Raw genomic sequence first — 19958 nt, forward strand, 5'->3', positions numbered from 1 at the left:
GTAGTTGCAGATTTAGATTTAGTCGAGGAAAGGCAAGGATGCCAATTTTCATGCTCATATTCAGGCATGCTTTTAATTGTCTTGTCAAAGAAACCGCATATACGCTTCAAGGGTGTCGATTTGGTGTTCTTTCGGGCGTTAAGGCAGAGCTCTCACCTCTTGACTATGCAACAATTTTAAATATAGTTAATAGAACAAATAAGTACAGTACTGTAAACTAAAGTTACGGCAGTATTAGAGTTACCTGAAATTTACTAACCTGATTTCTTAGCCTGAGTTAAAATGCATATCAGAAACAGGAACAAAATGTTTTTCATAGCTTTTTGTTTGCAAGATTTAAAACGAATAGTCTCACTTTTCTGGGCTTTAAAAACAAGAGAGACTTTAGTTAGTGCTTTTCTGATAAAACGATAAACGATACTTAAACTATAATCCTACAGCAGAGAAGAGTATGCAGCATGTGGCCAGCTAATGAAAAATGTATATTTTACGAAGACTCTTCATGAAAGGATCAACAGTGGACTAAATATGTCAGATTTGGAAACTTTGACTGCAGCTTAGTCTCATGCTAATCTGTCACAGTCACATTGTTTTGTTGATTAAATAGTACTTTTGAACTCTACTAAATGTACTGAGCCTTTTACACTATTTTCTTGTAATATCTAGTGTTATTCAGCATCTGATAAATTTAACATAGTTTTATTGATTTGTAAAATCATCAAAAAAATTCTCTTGGCTGTAAATCTACAATACACTGGCATTGCAATCGGGTAATTGTTCAAGCTAAGTGTGCTCTGTGTATGCATCGCCTGCCAATCTCACTATCCCCTAGAATCGACAAAAAGCGGAGTTTGAAAACTAGACAAAGAGGACAGTACACCAACACTTGACAACTTACAATGCGTTGTTTTAAAAAAGACCCCTGTTTTGTTTCTTGACCGTGATGGCGTGTTAATCCTATTATTTTCCTACTGTATGTAATAGAGCACAAGTAAGAATTCTTAACGATAATAATGGTTTAAAATCTTCATAAACCATTCATTATGTTTATTAGTACAATATAAATTATTGATGTCATCAAATCCAGAAGTTGAAGCTTACACAGAACAGTTTTCAGGCTTTGTAAAATGGTTTGCCTCAGGTTGGCAAATAAAATATCGCATGTCAGCGATTTGGTCATACATTTTAATAAGATAAAAAAATATACAATTAATTTCAAGTCTTGATTTGACAATGTTGCGTGAATTTGAGGCAGTAGACTAATGATAACCCCTTTACTCAATTACAAAGTAGCAATAAGAAACACAACACAAGGTCACTAAACACTTTAAAAGCCAAAAAATTTATAAATATTAATGAGAAATACGTTTTTTTTTCAACTTTTTGGTGTGTAACGTAATAAGACGTAAATTTTGTTTATGTTTTTGATTATAGATATAGTTGCTGCTGATATATTTATCAATTACCAATATCTCGAAAGAAAGCACTTTACTATCACAATTATTGCTTAGTATTACACGTCAATTGCAATTTTTGCAGTAAAAATGACATCCGTAAGCTGAATGCATTAAATGCAAAACAAACAAAAAAACAGGCTGAAAACTTGGGGCTTCGTTAATTTATGAGTACATCAAAGTCATCACGATACTTTATTTGTAAATCAAACTGTTCAACTTTTTTGTTACAAGTTCTTCTTTTTACTTTTGATTTGCTAAGGTCAACTTTTATGTTTTTATGAAACCGCATAAAAACACTACTTTTTTCAATGAATAACCTACTGTTGTCCCAGATAAGTCTTGCATAACCACATAACCACATTCTACTTCTGTTTTTGTATTGCTTCTGTGAATACACCTGCCTGCATTCTATCAGCAATTTTCAAACAAAGAACACAAAGCGCGATTACATCACAAAAGCAGTATCAAACTAAAGAAGCATAAACTTATTTTTTTCATTTTCTCTTTAACAACGTTTTCAAACGTAAATAGAATCCAGACATTAAAGACGTTGAAATTATTCACTAAACCGAACTGGCAAACGCACGGAAAAGAAAAATCGTGAATTCAGAAAAATGAGAGAAAATTCCATTCGAGTTAACTCTATTTTTGTGACATAAACAGTATCAACAAAGATGTACAGTAAACTTAGGGACAGACTTCTTAAATTACATTATGTACGAAAAAGCCAACAGGCTTTCAACATTCGATCAGAAACTTTTCGTAGCAAGCTAATCAACCGTGTCAAGAAAAAGATATATTTATAAATGATCTGAATACAGAGCAAAGATAGCTTGATTTTTGAATTTTGAAGTTAAAGAACGATGGCTATAAAACTAAGCTCTGCTTAAAATTAAGCACTATTTTAGTAATAGGGATGTGCACTCATGCAGTGATGTGTGAACAATGACTTCAACTAAAGTCTAACAGAAAGAAAAAAATAACGACAAAAATATCAAAACATTTCACCTGGCAGTTGAAAATTGGAACTGCATGCAATCATTACAGTAAATAAAATGGCACGCCGTTATAATTTGCCAAGTCATTTGATTATTGTAAACATTAAAACACATGAACAAACATTATTTCCGATTTCGAACATTGATTAATAGAAAATAAAACTTTTGCATCACAGAATCACTACTGGTTGCATTTGCAGCAAACGAGCCGAGGTTAGTTGGTAGAATTATGGCAATTAGGGTTTAAATCACAAAGCAGATTTTCCTATCTTTGAGAAGGATAAACGATTTTAATGTTTCTTTAAATTTGTTAGGCCTAATTCAGACTACGTGCATCTACTCTACGTTAAGTCCAATGTGCACTACATTACAGTACGTCAAGCTTGGAAGTTTAAAAAAATGAATTTGTGTGTTTTTATAACACTACAGTACGTTGTTCTTTCATCTCGATTAAATGCAGTAGGCTAGCTAGACCTGGGATCCTGTCAGTTCGTTTTGCAAAACGCCAGGAAGATCGCTCCTTTTCAACAACTGTGACTACTTGCAAAAATTGTTCATTTTCAACTGACAAATTCTAAAATTGCTTAAATTTGAAACTTGAAAGAATGAAGCTAAAAATTAACCAACATTCACACACGTACAGTAAGGATACATCTTACAGTTTTTTAGACGATTATTCAAAATCACCTTCAGGTTAGCATTAATACACAGCAAGAGGGTAACTGTTACACTGGCTCGAAGCATTCATTTGAGGAAGTTTGCGTTGCATTATGGACAAGGAGACGAACAAAATGTCAAAATTGAAAGGATGTTTGTCACACGGTTAAGAGCATCGGCGAACTTTCTCCATACAGTAAAGGGCATGTCTGTTACTGTACAGTAGTAGATATGTGTTTTGCAGTGTTGTTTTATAGTGTATAAAAAGTAGGCTAGTGTATCGCTAATAAACAAGTTTGGAAGACAGCTGGTCGTCTTTCGATGTCAAACAATGAAACCACTGCCAGAATCGCTGTTATATTGAAGGCTGGTGGTACAAATTTGGAAGGGGTTTAAATCTCAACATTGACCACAAGAAGAAAGAGAATCAGTTTAAGATAACACTCCAGTCAAACACATATGAATCAATTTCGAGAGGAGCAAGTACCAAAACATTGTGTTCTTCATTGGGTAGCAAACGTTTGGAAGATATTTTGGGTTGAAAGCCAAGTAAAGCTTCAGAAACTTTTGCAATATCAGTTTTTGAGTCACTAAAATATGAAGGAAAACTCCTGGTTGTTACAAATCTCAATTTTTTTTCTGCTGCATTCCAAGCAAAAGTATCACCACAAAATAAACCGGGCGGTGAAGTATTGATGGTAGAAGAGGAGAAACAAAATTTAAATTTGGCTGATTAGAGTAATCCGAACCATACAAAGTTAATGTGATAATTTTGTTAAATTGAATTACTCTGACCATCCAAATTTACATTTTGTTTTTCTATTTCTTTCTACCTTAAACACTTCACCACAAGCGGTTTATTTTATTCTGAAGACAGCTCTTGAAGAAATTCAGAAGAAAACTTGCAGCCTCGAGCTATGACCAACCTTCTAGGTACGGTACTTGCTATTTGTAAGCACTGTACCACTGTTCCGGCTGGTCAATTGCCCTCTTGATTATATTATGCCTGGATGCATACCATGGGATGCATACCACTGCAATAAATCAGAAACCATTCAAATCGTTTCACAAAACAGAAATGTTTCGAAATGGTGGCGATAAAGAGTCTATAATTTCGACGACATCAAAATATTTTAGAATAAACAAAATCAAGAATCAAACTTGGAACTTGTAAGGCGCTGGAACTTTTGAGAACAATTTTCCCAAAGGAACTTGTAAAATTTTGCAAAATAAAATTTTCTACTAATAGTAAAGAGTTAGGCTACTTTATTTAGAAAGTAACAGCTGTCTATCACATCATTTTTTGATCTACTGTAAAGTGTAGGCTAAAGGTGAGTCCCACACTTAATTGATCCAAGCATCAGGACATGAGAAGATAAGGTTCTTATAATAGCCTACTAAGCTTTCTGTATTAACGAGAGTAAGGTGTCCCCAAAACCCCCAATTTTGTTTTTATTGATTTGATAAAAATATATTCATTCTAAACAAACGTTGATCAAGTTTGAATGCGAAAGATAAAGATTCCCAAGAAATCAGAAGATGAGGGGAATTGCAATTTTAGAAGATTAAGAATTTGAAATTGAAACATTTGAATGACTGGGATTTCGAGATTGAGAAGATTCGGAAAATAATTACCCCTAAACTTAATAGATATTTTTTAACAAAAATCCCTCAAATCCTTCAAAATTAAATTCCTACCGTACTGTTCCTGTCCTTGAATGAATTGTCGTTGAACTGATCCGATGAACTTTCGCTTGGTTAGAGAGAATTTGTCGTAGGCACTATCATAGGCGTAGCCAGGGGGGGGGGGGCGAAAGGGGCCATGGCCCCCCAAAATTTTTCAAAGTTTGGATTCCGAAGTTGAACCCTTTGTTGAAAATATAATATAATTTGTATAAATTTATATCGTTTTCCAAGACATCTGGCTATTAACACCCCCCAGGACTTGTTTTAGACACAACGAAAGACACCAATAAATTTTGCAAATCGTAAATCGCGCAAAGTTTACACGATTCACGCTTCTTTTAAGTAATCTGTGGAAGCAATTTCAGAATGGCTTACCGTACTCTGTTGGATTTTTGTGCAGTTTTTGTGTAGCTGAGTTTTTTGTGTTCTCTAATTTTAGCCGCAGTTCTTGCCCTTTTGTGTGTAACAGCTACCTTTAATAAGTTAATAGGCTATTAGCTGTTTATCTGCTAATAATTTTCATACAAATAATACCCTGAAAGTGTTTCCAGAAAGCGCTATAATCCATTATTTGAGTGTAATTTTGCAAAAATTTCCGGGGTAGCATGCCCCGGACCCCCCTAGAATACACGTGTCTTCGGCACGCCCTAACCCCCCACCAGCTTTATTGCTTTCTTTGCTTAACCCACCAGGATATGCAATTGCACATCAGGTGGCGATGTCTTGACTTAAATCAAACACTTTGTCGTTCTTTTCAATTCATCAAATATTTGCCCTCCCCCAATTTTTTTTCTGGCTACGCCACTGGACACTATCAGAAAACTGTTTTAAGGAATTTCGACCACGTTTGTTTTGTTGTTGTTTTTTGGAAATGACTTTGTTAATATAAATAATCCTCTATTAGCCTACTTATATTAAAAGATTTTGCAACTGCTTGTGGATGATGGTTAAACTTTCGAGATATGTGCTTTAGCAACGTTTTCTTACATTTTCACCCAGCGGCACCTAGCGGAAACTTTATTCTGAAAATCTTGGTGACTGGGCTTGCGTTAGCCTAGTAGGCTACTGTAGTTCAAAGTTCTAAAAGTTTGAAAACTGCCAATACTAAGTTACAAAGAGACTTTCTCAGTCCGAGGACAAAGTTTTCAACAGTTAATCAAATTAAGTTATTTTCATAAGAACGTTTTTTTAAGACTGTTTTCCATTCAGCGGCACTTTGTGGATAGAATAATTCACAGACAAATGTTCAACAGGCGGGAACTTTTCTGTGAATCTCGTTGATTGAGCAGTTGCTCAAAATCCTTAAAAGTGTGAACTTTCAGGATTAAGCTCTCGAAAGCTTATGCAGCAAGTTCCCGTAATCATTCCATCAATCATATTATTTGTTTGTTTGTTTATCTTTATCCTGCATTGCGGAAAAGCGGACTTGAGCGCTATGCATCGGTGTACGCCTTCCAACATACACCTGACCCACGCTGCAGCCGACGGCAATGTCTGTTTCCGATTGTCTACTGTACTTATGACTTAAATTTGGTACTACCCATTACTCGAAATCGATCACTAGGTAGAGGCAATTATCGTAAAGTTTCTTGCCCAGAGAAACAACAGCAAGTGCGGGTGGCTGGAGTCGAACATGCAGGCTCTCGACTGCGAGCCCAACGCGCTAACCACTCGGCCACGGCTGCCGAGTATCGAAGTATCAAAGAAAGCCTGCACAAAATACTACTTTGGTGAAATGATGTTGAGAAATCGGTACAAAGTACATAACATCATTCAAAGTATCCTTCTTTTTTATTCAAAATCATGAAAACTTTGCACTGCAGGGGCATTATGAAACGCAACAACTTGTAAATGCAGCACATTTTTGTATTGCTGCACGAAACATGCTGCAATGCATTTCCATCAGACTGGCGGGTCACATTATTTTGAATTACAGAACTTGTTAGAAATTTAACGTAACCTACTGTTATATTTAGGAAACAAATTACAAGTTTGCTTGTTAGCAATTGTGTCCAATATCTGCTCAATCGTGGCGATTCAATGGGTATGAAAACCAATTGAAACTCCGGGATATCCTACTGAAGCATACCGGTGTTGCTGCAGGTCAGTAGCTAAAAAGTATTTAGCTACAAGATATTGTTGAAGGTAAAATTATGATTTATACACAAGACTTCACAAGCATACCTTTGCGCTTTCACCTTTAATAATGTGCCCTGAAGCCACATCGCTTACTCGACCTTGTCTCACTGCTGCATTTGAGTTCATTAGTTTAACAATGACATTCAAGTTATTTATTGCATTCTTCTATGTTGTAGCTTAACATGACAAATGTCATGATATGTGAAGCAGTAGAACTATGCTAAAATAGCCTACGACAAACAAGTTTTCATTTCAAAGCGCCACGTTAATAGATAGGTATAGCCTATAGGCCTATATTGTTTAGGTTTGGGAAGCCATTTTTCACTTGTTGAAATCTGCTAGCTTTCAAAGTGTTTTTATTGTATTTTTCAACTTGTACTTATTTGTGTTTTTTTCACATAAACTGTTTGAAGTAAATATACATTGAAGTTAACTCATTACCATAACAAGAAACAAACTTTTATGCCTCTGAAGTACCGTACTCAAAATATTTATTGGGTCTTCTTCTTTCGAATAAGAAGATGTTTTTCGAGCAGCCACTTGATTATAGAGTCCCCCAGCGTTGAGAGAGCAACTTCTCTTGGTGCAGTAAAAGTCAGGCAGTAGTAGATTATGTGGTCTGCGCAGGGATATCTAGAACAACGGGATTGCTGACTTTGCAAATTTCGATAAAGCGATGGACACTAGAAGGGTCAGCGCTGTTAACGCCCGAAAATGAAAAAGGCGAAAGCGCGTGTCAATTACGCTGTTGAGAAGTCGCCTTTTCTAGATATCCCTGCTGTGAGACTAAAATAAGGTCTTGAAAGTGGGCACTCCTAGGCATCTTCCCTAGCAACGCCCATAGCAACAACTAATGGCTGGCCTTGTCTATAACTTAAGATCATCATTTTAAAGCAAACTTTTGCTGTTAGTCATCCAAGACTATTGAGTATTGAACACAGCTTTAGTTTTCATATTTAACTGATTATTGCATCACTTTTGGGCAAGTTTTAGCCATCAAAAATAGGAAATAAAAAAAAAACATGAAAAGAAGTAAGAAAATTCAATTTCGTGGTATTGCTAAACAAAGAAAGTTGGATAAGGTTGGTTGTAAGTCTAACAATGGTGGTACCTTTTACTTCAGCAAAAAAAAATTAAGAAAACAAGACAGTGGCAAAATCTCTGCATATTCAGAAGTCTGCCAAATACTCGACAAGTTTTGACTTGACAAATCAAGAAAAAGAAGCTTTGACACATCCAAGGCCAGGAGAAAACATTAAGAGCACTTAAGAAAAAATTACAAACCCAAGCAGAGGCAAAAAAGAGTCTACTTATGATAAAGGAGGCTTTAAGGTGTTGAAAATGTTTATTGTTATTTTTCGTAAAATGTGATTTTTGACCAAGTACCAAATTTTAATCCCAAATATCTCTTTCATTTATTTGCCAACCGCTTTCAAATTTTTAACACTATCAGACAGAGTAAACATGCAAAGCCTCTGGTCAAAGAATTTTGGAAATTTGTCCATGATGCTGTCGGCACCCATTTGTTTCATGTCCGAGGATCAAAATTTTTGAAAAACTGCAACAATTCGAATAACTTTTTATTGTCTCAAAATATCTTCATTTCCTTCCATAGAGTTTCAGTCTTGATACTTATAAACATTCTGTTAAAATTTGATTCAAATCCAGTAAGTGGTATTAAAAATATTTGTGTTTAAAATTTGTGTATTTTTTACCACTTGGTGGCGGTTTTGGGAAAAAACGGCCGCATTTTAAATTATTTCATCTTCAAGCATCATTTTAAAAACAAGAAATGGGTTGTATGTTGAGAAATCCACAGTTTAGTTTGTGCAGTAATGATGCAGTAACCCTCCTATTGTCCACTTCAAAACAGAGTCAGCAATCCCGTTGTTCTAGATATCCCTGGGTCTGCGGTCTGTTCCTCTGTACCACAGTTGCATGCCGCAGATGTTGATAGGCCCCATTTGTGCATCAAGGATGCGAAGCGCCCAACACCTGTGCGGAGGCAATTCAACCGTACCCAGGCAGATTGGCTGACCTCCTTCCCTTCACGCGGTCCCTTCTGAGAGAGCTTTACGATTCACAACATTTATTTGATGGACTGATGGTGTATTTCAACTAAAGGGAATTAAAAAAATACTTTACTGCAGTTTTGTATGCGGAAATAATCAAATTGCTTTGTGTGTACTTTCAGACATTGCTTTAAGTTCGCTATGTTTAAAAGATGTTGACTTAAAACATTGACGGAATGTTGATTTTGTTTGTTCAAACTAAAGCTCTGGTGAACATTTTTCATACTTTGGACAACTAACAAAACGTCTACAAAAGCTTTAAAGTCTGGTGAGGTTAAGAATTTCCTTTAGAAAATACACTATATACGCACGAGTTGGCGACACACCTATAATAATTATCAATCATACAGAACAAATTGCAAAAAAGCTCAGTTACCAAGTGTAGAAGATTAAAGCTTAGTCAGTGGAGACCTGGATTATGTACAGAAACTCACTAGTTCAATCAATTGCAATTGCTTATCAACGTGACTGCGGAGTGCGGACCCCATTCCAAGTGCCCTGTAGACTTTACAGGAGGGTGGGTGAAAAGCATAAATTCAAGGCGTAGCCTAACAATAAAGGACAGGATAAGTTACTGTAGGCTGTCATATTTACTCTTTGGAAGATTAAAATTTATTCAAAGGCTTGTTTGATTGTCGCATAAAACTATTTTATTCAGTCAACATACGACTTTTTTTTTATATCTGCACAAAGCAATATAACTGGTCTTACACTCTTCTGCCCTCCTTGTACGGTATTGGAACAGTTCCAGATATTTTGGGCCTGTTGCAGTAGCCTATTTGAGAGATCTGGTATCATTACAGTTTTATTGTTTGGGTAAAATAAAAATTTTCTCATTACACTCGAAAATGTAAATCATTTGTAAACCATGGTCAAATTAAACGCAAACTAAATCTTACCAAAATAAAGTTTACTGAACTTGTCTTGACAAAACTGTCCTCTTGAAGTTTGTCGTCAAAATGTAAGATTTGAGAAAATTGATTTAGTGAAGACTTGGGGCAGACCAAACAAGTAACCTTAGGAGAGGCGATTTCAACAAAACAAAAAGGTGTGTAGGTCTACATTGATCAAGCGTTGCAAACACACCGTAAATGAAGTTACTTAATTGCAATCGCCCAAATCGATCCCCATGAATCCGTCACTGTTGTGGAAGTTACTCACTTCCAGTTTGTCTATTTCGTGAACTTTTATTTGAAATTTCGATAGATGTTTCAGTTTTATATCCAGCAAAGTTAAAATGATTGACGATCGGGTCGGGATTCAAATGGGAAAGTCCAGGTTAGGGACCGTGTATATGACCTCAAATAGCTTGACACCGCAAACTAATGGAGCCCTCCGAAAAATGTTAATAATACTGTAAGCGTACCTACATTGTTATGGGAGTAGCAGCGCTACTTTGTTTCAATGTAGTGGTAGCGGAGAGGCGCTGTATTTCTTTAAATCGCACTCCTGCTACTTTCCAATTTAATGTGAAAAAATGACTCGTGTCTGGAGATTTTTTATGTAACCAATATGTGAAAAAATCAAAGCAGAAATCATTTGACTATTGCGGGAAACATCAAGCCACGTTGACAGCGACAAGAGTGACAGCACCAACACCAGTCACAACTCCAAGAATGAACTTTTTGGTGTGTTGGTGCCATCGTACGATACATCGTTACGGAAAGAAAAGTCCATTGTAAAGGCAATTTTTTCAAACAAAAGCAAGTTCTCGAATTTTCAACGTCATTTCTTTCAGCGATGTGGTGGAGAGTTTTTTCTCCCTTGGAAAAGACGTGCTGAAACCAAAGCGGGCAAGACTCAGCGATTCGCATTTTGAAATGTTCGTGCTTTTAAAAGATGCGTAATAATAAATTTCACCAAGAACGTGTTTTCTATCACGACGTTGAAATTGGAGTCTAAGCGAATTATGTTATTATTCGTTTTCAAAGTCATATTTATGTCACAAAGTGCTTCCTCTGTCAGTTTTAAGTTTAAAGTTAAGACGAAAGTAGCGAAGTAGATAGTAGCGAAAGTACGCTGTTAAGTGAAAGCTGAGAAGTAGCAGTATCGCTACTTTAGCCCGAGTAGCGGCTAAAGCGTTACTTTTAAAGTAGCGGATGCCCACCTCTGTTTATAAGCCAATTGGAATTTTAGAAGAATCTGTCACCTAAACAAGAAAAACTGGTCTATTTTTTATTTATCAACGGCATCTTAAGCAGCAACAAACTTACGCATCGCATGTTACTTCCTGCAAAATATTTTAGGATTCTAGTCAACAACCTTGCTGGCTTGCATAACAAAACCTTTCACGATCCATCTATTGATTGAAAGTTGGTGCTGGTCCATTCGTAAACGCACAGCAGGTTGATATTTTGAGACGAAATTTTTCTCTTTGAGGAGATTCATGTGCTGGTACTAGACGTTGATACAGATTTGTAGATGTTAGATTATCTTAAAATATTGAATTCTTTTTTCAATCAACTGGAAAGTTGAAGAAACCAATTGGCGCCATTAACGACTGATCCAGACTGGGTGTATTTCATTTAATGAACATGCAGCCAACCATTTATGTTTTCATACCCAGTCTGCAAATCAATTTTTTTATAACATTGATTCAACTTCTACATACGTTGAATTGATTCAACTTCTACATACGTTGAATCCATATAAAAAATATTTACTGGCTGAGAAAATAGCATTTGAATTCATTGGGAAATGGAACTAAAAAAAGACGTGTTATATTTGTATAAGTTCATGTTCACTGTCTTGGTGTAGATTTAAAATAGCTGCTATGTACCATACATTTCAAATTAAATGGGGCAAAAATTCCTTTTTTTTTGGTATAAGCAGTCCAAAACTAATGTAGTATATTTCAACCTGTAATGTTTCACTCGTGGCAGCTTGATCATTGCTCAAGTTACATAGAAAAATGCATTCAGAGACCACGGACCTTTACATAGCTGCAAAAATGAGTTAACCATTATTTATTTCAAAGAACAAGTAGAAAATCAAGGTATTCGAAGCAAAAGAGCAATACAACACTGCAAGTTTTCAAGAAAAAAGCGCGAAAAATGCACATTCAACGATTAAAAATAAAGTATTTCTATAATGCTAAGCGATTGCAATGGTTACACTATAGCATAAAAGTCATAAAATGTTTCCAACAATTAACAAACACAAAACAACAAAAAATTAAAACAATGTTGATTGCGTCATTTCACGTCATACTCACTCTGCGATGATTGGTGAAATGATAAAATACGCCATAACATTAGACTTTTTACTATGTTTGACATCTATGCACTTTTGCATCTTTGATATATCGTGAATTGATATGACTGCTCAGTACATCTTTTTAACATTAGCCTAGGCTGTAAGAAACAAATGAAAAATTATGCTTTGAAGCACAAAATTAATGCTATTTTCGTTAAAAAAATAAAAATGACCTGAAAAAGTGAAACCATACAGCGCCGTCTTGTGCACCATACAGGGCCCAAGCAAAAATAACAGAAATAAATCAAGACATGTATAAAAATTTTACAATCTGAAGCTTTTTAAAGCTGCATTGTGACGGTTGCTTGGAAAGTCTGCTTAGAAAGTCAAAACTACCTTTATGGTCGAACAATTCCAGTAAAATGCGGCAAGTAGAAATAGAAGCACAAAAAAATGAAAATCCGGACAATTGTTCACAAACGCGACATAAAGGCATGGCATTGGTTGTGATCAGTCAAGCGTGAAACGACTGCAAAAAGTCTCTCGGTCTCGGGTAAAATAGCTAAAGATTTTGGAGATCGGTTTCTCGCAGCTGCACAGTTAAAAACACAAAGCAACCAAATGTTTTTACAGCAATGTTGATGCATTTTATAAACGAATTAAAAACAGCAACAATGCAACCTGCCCATCAAGCACTTATCTTTTTTTCGAAACGGGCTTTGCCTGGGGATGGGTTTCTTTTATGTCCGGTTTTCTTTTTCCATTCTATTATTATTATGGTGACTGCTCATCCACATCAATATTGGTACTAGCAAGTTCAATCCACAACACTTTTCATTAGGCTGTCATTCATTACTACATGTGTGCTTTTTTTTGTTTTTGCTTTATTTTTTGCTGTTTTTCTTGGGGGGGAAGGGGTTGTGGCTGTGCTAAGTACAGACATATAGCCTATTACATGATTTACTTTTCAGGTACATTTTAAACCTTTCAAGATTTTTCCACCTTTTCGCGTTCATTAACGTGCTGGTAGGCCTATATCGACTAATTGTAGTTAGTATCTTTTTCGTCCCGGACGCGTTAATGCATTGGTTAATGACGAAAAATAAAATGAAATGAAAATGAAATATTTTCACATGCACTGCTTCGTCTTTTGTACAGTACTTAATTTTAACTAGAAAATAAAGTTTGATGTTTTACGTACAGTATTTATACCTGATTGATTTGGATGCAATCTATGCAAAGTTACATAGCATAACACAGATGTCAATATAACAACTAACAAGCCATGTGTCGAAGTAGAGCACACTGAATGTGATTTTCTGCTTGTCACATCCACATGCACCTTTACAATTACAACAAACTTTGGAATGTTAACTTTTAACTGCAAACGTCAGTACCTTGGGATACGTAGGCTATAGCCTACTGGAATGTAAATGCTTGTGTGACAGTAAATCACTTTGACATATCATGCGCTGCAAGTTTATCTACCATGAACGTGAAGTATGCGACAAACAGCGTTTCCTCAAGTAACGAAGCTCGATTTTGCAAAATTTCCAAATATGTTGCCATAAGTAGGTTATGCTATCTAGTTAAACTGTCATGCGCAGTTCTAAGAAAATTCAACTGTGGTTGTCACAGGCAGCTAGGCTTGACAAAGCAATCAAAAAGCAATCTGTAACGTTGCGTTAGACCAAAAAAAAAAAAAATTACCAAAAAATATAATATGCAGCGGTTTTGATATTTTATTTGAAAAAGTGATCTCCAAGTCAAAGATTTTAATAATCTTATGCCTTTCACAAACTTTCAAAAGGTTGCGTTCGAAATTCGTGACAGTTTGAAAGCACTTTGATGGAAAGTGCAAGAAGTGGATATCAGCCTATTGCAAGTGTCAAACAAGTATATGGACTACGTCAGGGAAAATCAATTTGACGTTTGTTGCATTACACTACTATATAAGCTAACGCTTTTACGATCATAAAAAGTAAGGAAATTACAATCAACGCTGAATGCGATCTATTTCCTTGATTGCGAAATTGTTTCGTGCAATCTAAATTTATCTTCTCTAGCATTTCTGATCACGAACTGAAAACTAAAATCAACAAGATATTTTTGATACGATTGTTAGGTCTGTTGAAGAACATGATCCACTGAAATAAAATCTGATAATTTTACTAACAAAACGCAATAAATAAGACCACCAGAAAGAGGTCAAGTTCTTTGTATAGTAATGCGTTTGCACATCTGTTGAAAGATCCCTAAGGCAAGCGTCAAAATCATCAACTTAGCCTGTCATAAAATTCAAATCTCAAAAGCAACACCAAGCGTTTGTCAAATTAAAACAACCTTGTCAACGGTGTCGTAATTCATTTTTGTAAACAAATATTGCTAGCACATAAAATGCAAAGGCCAGCATTTGATGAATGCAAAATAGCAGTACCAATCTTCCAAGTGTAGGCCTATTTTTGTTTGGTACTTTGGCGCTCCATTATAATTACAAATCGGTACGGAGTGATTCATGTTTCAGATTTAATTTAAATATGAGAAATTGAGAATACAAAAAGCGATTAAGATTAAGTTGTGTTTTTCCTATCCGGGCTTACGCAGGTGGTTGAAGATTTAGATTCATGCCCTTAAGCGGTGTCGAACCGGCTCCTTTTCAAATGCCATTCCGGTCTCACACCACTCGGCTATGCAGCCGTCAAAAGTTAAAAAAATATTGACTTCCAAGCATTTAAAAAAGTTGAATTCTAGTTTTCAAAAAGAAATACAAAAATGAAAACAAACAATTGGAAAGTAAAAACACGATGAGTTATAAAAGCATAAAAAATAGACAGAAATTTTGGTTGTGTTCCGCTAGGCATATAAATGAAACCCACGCCCTTAGTTAAAATTTTTATTCCGCTCAACCTCGGCTGAAAGCTAGAATCCACTTAACATACCTGTGCTGCAAACATGTTTCCCCCTTTCAACGCAGTGCAACATTCCATTGTTATAAATAAACTTTAGCTTACTGCTCAAGCATTGCCCTTGTTGTTCACGTGTTCTCTTTCATTCATTGTTTGGAGATACATCAGTTCTAAATTTTAGAAGTACATCAGTTCTAAATTTCGATTTTTTCCATGATTCCCATGACGTCATCCATTAATGACGTGCCCAGGTCTAATTCCAGCGCCCAACCTTCATCAATAGAAGTTGTGTCTATTGGTGAAGCAACAATGGACCTTGCAGTTTGAGGTGCAACCATACAAGGATCACTTGGATATTCTGCTTCCTCGTTTTCTGTAATACCATCTTCAACAATTAATCGTCTTGGCTTTGGTGGGCCGTTGGAAATCCCATTTGGAGTGGACGTAAGATTGTGAAGTCCAGTCTCATGACTTTTCGCTTTGCTTTGACTGATTTGTTTGTTTCTGTTTGTGGTTCTTGTCGTGTCATCTTTTGCTGGAGAACTCGATGTCGACAAACTTTGCTGGGGCAGCAAAGGCAGAGAAAAAGCAGATTGTAAAATGGGTGAATCAAGGGGACCATAGCAGTGACTGGAATGGTTTGACAACGATTTAGCTTCTTGTTTATTTTGGCTGCTATCTGGAACACTGCAAAGTGATTAAAACATGAATGACCATTCATAGTAAAAAAAACATGCGGACTTACTGTGCCCTAGCGCCGTGATTACCGCTCAATGATCTTATGTCTACTTCTGTTTTTGTCCATGCCAATATAAGAATTATAAAGCTAATTTTACAATATTCACCAGAATGGCGCATTTTGTCGAAACCAACAATCGATTTATAGGCTAGCACTGTAGTTTGTTTACAATAAAATATATTTTTTGCATAATGCATTAGGTACAGTAGGTCTTAAAATTTAAAATAGGTGTAGTCTACGACACGGCTTCCCAAACTGGGGGTTGCGACCTCACAAGGGGTCGCGTAACGAACTTCAGGGGTCGCAAAGAGTATACTAATTTTACATAAAGTAGCGGTACTGCATATTATCCTATGGTCCTTTTAAAACGTTTATTTCAAAACGTAGTTGTTGAAACTGGTGTAACTGTTCAAAACATTATTCTGAAAAGAAGAGGTTGAGAATGATTCATTTGAAATATTTTTATCTACTAAAAAGTTTCTGGCTAACAATGATGTGGAACTAAATATTAAGCCTGTGGTTAACTGATCATCTACCAATTGCCAAATCTGTGGAAACAGTTTTATAAGCATTTTCTTCCAGAATGAGACGGGGCAAATTAGATTGGATTCCAAACCTATTTGCAATACAAAACCAAAGCACAGAGCACCTGTTTCCCAAATCTCAGGACTAACTTTCTGATCTATTTTCTGACTCTAAGTTGAGGCTTGAATTTTCTGAAAATATAAAAGCTTCACACTTTTTGGCTCGTTGAAGCGGAATATCTATAATTATCTCACTCAGCAGTCACCACACATGTGCCGTTTGTTTCCACACATCTGTGCGAGTCAACGTTTTCAAAGTTGACGGCAATCGAAGAAAATATCGTTCTTCCAACCAGCAGTAACAAACATTGATCAGCGGCTTGACTTGCTTTGTACTGTAGCAGAAAGCAGTTGCACCCATTACACTGAATGAATGTGTTTTCGGCTTTGTTTTATTTCCAATAGGCTACGTGCAAAGTAGCAGGTTTCGAGATCCGGTAGCTTGTTTTTACTGTAGTTTCGTTCGAATTAAGCCTTTAAATATCACCAATGTATTTCACACTATTTATTATTTCAACTGTAAAGGGTCGCGAAAAAATTTAGGATATTAAAAGGGGTCGCGAGCGAAAAAGTTTGGGAAGCCCTGGTCTACGACACGAGTACACGACAGGCTAAAAGCTAGCAATGTTGATTTTACAAGTAAAAAATATATAAGAGTAATTCACACCTGTTATTCCTTTGCTTTTTGATGGCTTTTACTTTTCTTTGACTTTGAGTGTCTTCACCCTGTGACTCGGTTAATTCGTCTTTAGTTGTTGGGTCATTTGAGTTTTTCATCTGCCGCATCAGTAGTTGTGTTAATTACTGTAGATGCATCTACATTTCTTATTACTATTGTATTGTCGAAATGAAAATACAAACTTGATATCACTTGGCTACGCAAAAATAAAACTTACAAATAGTGCAAAAGTGACACATCCAAATGATTATTATTGAATGCCGGTCTAAATATTACCAGTGGTTTTGTGAAACAGTGTTTAATGTGTATCACAGCTACAAATGCTTTCAAAGTTGAATCTATTATTTATCAAAGCTCTTACTCATGGCATTTGTTGTGATGAACAGAAAAAATATATAACAGAGGAATTTTAAAAAGTAGCTTCAAACATTTCTCGTACTTACATTTAAAAACGTTGTATCTCCAAACATATCGTCAGATCCTCCACGTCCGACATGAGCCATGTGCCTGAAGTCACCAAGAGGAAGTGAAATCATTTCCGCAGACAAAAGTTCGCGCAATTTTTTACCTCCCTTCCCATTTCCAGAACTATATTTCCCGCTGTTTGGTTTCAAGTAAATCGGCGTTTTGGCAGGCATGTCGTGTGTCTTCTTCTTGCGCGCTGAGTTCTTTGTGAGTGCAAAAACTGTGCCAGCCAGTTTGAAGATGTATAGGTTGTATGGAATAAGCAACCTTGCCGAATGATTTGACGTTGCAGTTTCCGGCAATTCAAACAAACTTTTTCAAAATTATTTTATCCTTCTAACGAAATGAGTATGACAAATAGCAAAGTTTTGCAGAGTAATCTGAAATTCAACGAAAAACGTACCGGTAAGCACGCAAACAATCCATCTCTAATCTATGCCTAATTGGTTTGATACAAAAGTACATACAACAATAATCTGAGTACAATCCAAAGTTTTCTTGCACTAACTAATAACGTTAACATAATAACATCACATAGCAGCGTCCTTATGTTCTGTACAGTGTACAGGCCTAACAGATCAACTGAAACACTTAGTTACGAAAACCCATCAAGCTTGCATAGATTTTCTGCTCACAGTAAAATCAGCACATACCGTAGTTTGCAAGGCAATTGTATAAAACTAGTCTTGCTTTGACAACAATGCTGCATAACTCTTACAAATGTATGACGCCCTGGGGCTACGGTAAGCTGATAGAAAAAAATTAGAGAAAACATGAAAGCCAACTTTGTGCGCTGTGTGCAATGTCAACCAAAGCAACATTAGGCTTGATGGTTTTGCCTTCCATTATATTGGGATTTTTGTGGGGGCCCCATATAAAAACTAACTGTACGTTCCCTGCAAGGTGAACTGACGAAACAATGGTCGTACTTTGATATTGACGGATTTCGTCAAAATAACGAATTTGACAGCAGTCTTGCGCGTAAATCATTGCAAATTGGTAGGAACCAGCAACAACTAAAAAACTATTTTAAACATCAAATTCTTACACTGAACGTTTCCCACAGACTGTATTGCAATAGGCTATGTATGAACGACAAATAAAAACACTCCCATACACCTCGTGAATAAAATAAATGATTTTATTTGCATGGGTAGTCTGCTTTCTTTTATTTCAATATCATTTCATTTTCACCAAAATTCCGCAATTTTGCTTGCCCACGTCACTGTCAACTTGTGCACGGAAGAATCAAGCACTGACTTCAAAGGTTCACAAATTGTTTAAATATCATCCTATGAAAAAAATTCTGAAGATGTTTAAGCTTATGGACTCATATTACAGTTACCATTTACTGTTCGCATAGATTACATAATTATACAAATGATTTACGATAGACACCTTTCAACCAAAGTTTTCACTTAGGCTACGACCTACGACTATGACTACCTTTACCTTACAGTTTATACTCTGTTAGACTGAGCTCAAAGCAAACATACACAAGTACGCTTTCCCTTTCCTTTACTCACTTCCTTTGTACTAACTGCACTTCTGAAACAACTTCACGTCTCACAGCTTTTTTGTAGTTTCGTTTTGATATTGTTTAAGTAAAAATCTACAGTTTATCCATTTTACTTCTTTTCTAAAAATACTAGCTTTCAATTGAATCAAGCAAAATCTGTTTGACATCTGTTTGTTCACAATTTTCTTAAACAAAAACGTTATCATTGTATCTGAGTAGCCTATTTGACTTCAGACATCCACACTGGCTCTTTAAAAAACGAGATAAACTAAATAGTTACTGTACTGAACAAGCCTCCATTTGTGACACATGCACATAAGAGTTGTCCAATGTCTTTTTTTACTAACGACGCTAAAGACCCATCAATACTCAACTTTCAAGTCGTTTCTCTTTTGAAGAAGCAGTAGTGCGCAAGATCAATAAAAGTTGCGCCATAACTTTCAAATAAGCAAACAAAACTTGTGTTGGATTGCACAGTATATCAGTGCGACTCCTGCAATCGCTAGTATTCTAAAACGTTTTTGGCGAATGTAACTAGTTCTTCAGAGAACTTCTTTTTTGACTTGTGCCGATAACAAGATCTGACCGATATGCGCCTTTTCAGAAAAGAGCTGTAGCAAAGGAACCCAGTGGATCTACCTTTTAATGGCGGAGAACAGTGATATATCTATTAAGCCTACTATGATATGGTTCACAAAAGGTCTGTAGACACAACTGCCCGGTAAAATAAGTTACGCTCACGCAATCAACTTATATCTCTAAAAAACAACAGTTATCGCTGAACTGCTCACGCAAATACTGTTAGACTACAAACTGCTTTATGGTTAGGCGTCCGCGGGTAGGTATAAGCTCCCCATCAATC

General features: G+C 36.0%; 1 protein-coding gene across 1 annotated transcript; it reads right to left on the reverse strand.

The window, feature by feature from the left end:
• Positions 1-11966: 11966 nt before the first annotated feature.
• On the reverse strand, positions 11967-17917 carry LOC145780486 (uncharacterized). Its single transcript, XM_082592102.1, has 3 exons — positions 17556-17917; positions 17101-17210; positions 11967-15797 (listed from the first exon to the last, which is right to left on the reverse strand). Exons 1-3 carry the CDS (start codon positions 17748-17750, stop codon positions 15305-15307), a joined length of 798 nt encoding a protein of 265 aa, XP_082448228.1. The 5' UTR covers positions 17751-17917; the 3' UTR covers positions 11967-15304.
• Positions 17918-19958: the final 2041 nt, after the last annotated feature.

Source organism: Aplidium turbinatum, chromosome 1 (genome assembly GCF_918807975.1).
Source record: "Aplidium turbinatum chromosome 1, kaAplTurb1.1, whole genome shotgun sequence".
Classification (NCBI taxonomy): domain Eukaryota; kingdom Metazoa; phylum Chordata; class Ascidiacea; order Aplousobranchia; family Polyclinidae; genus Aplidium; species Aplidium turbinatum.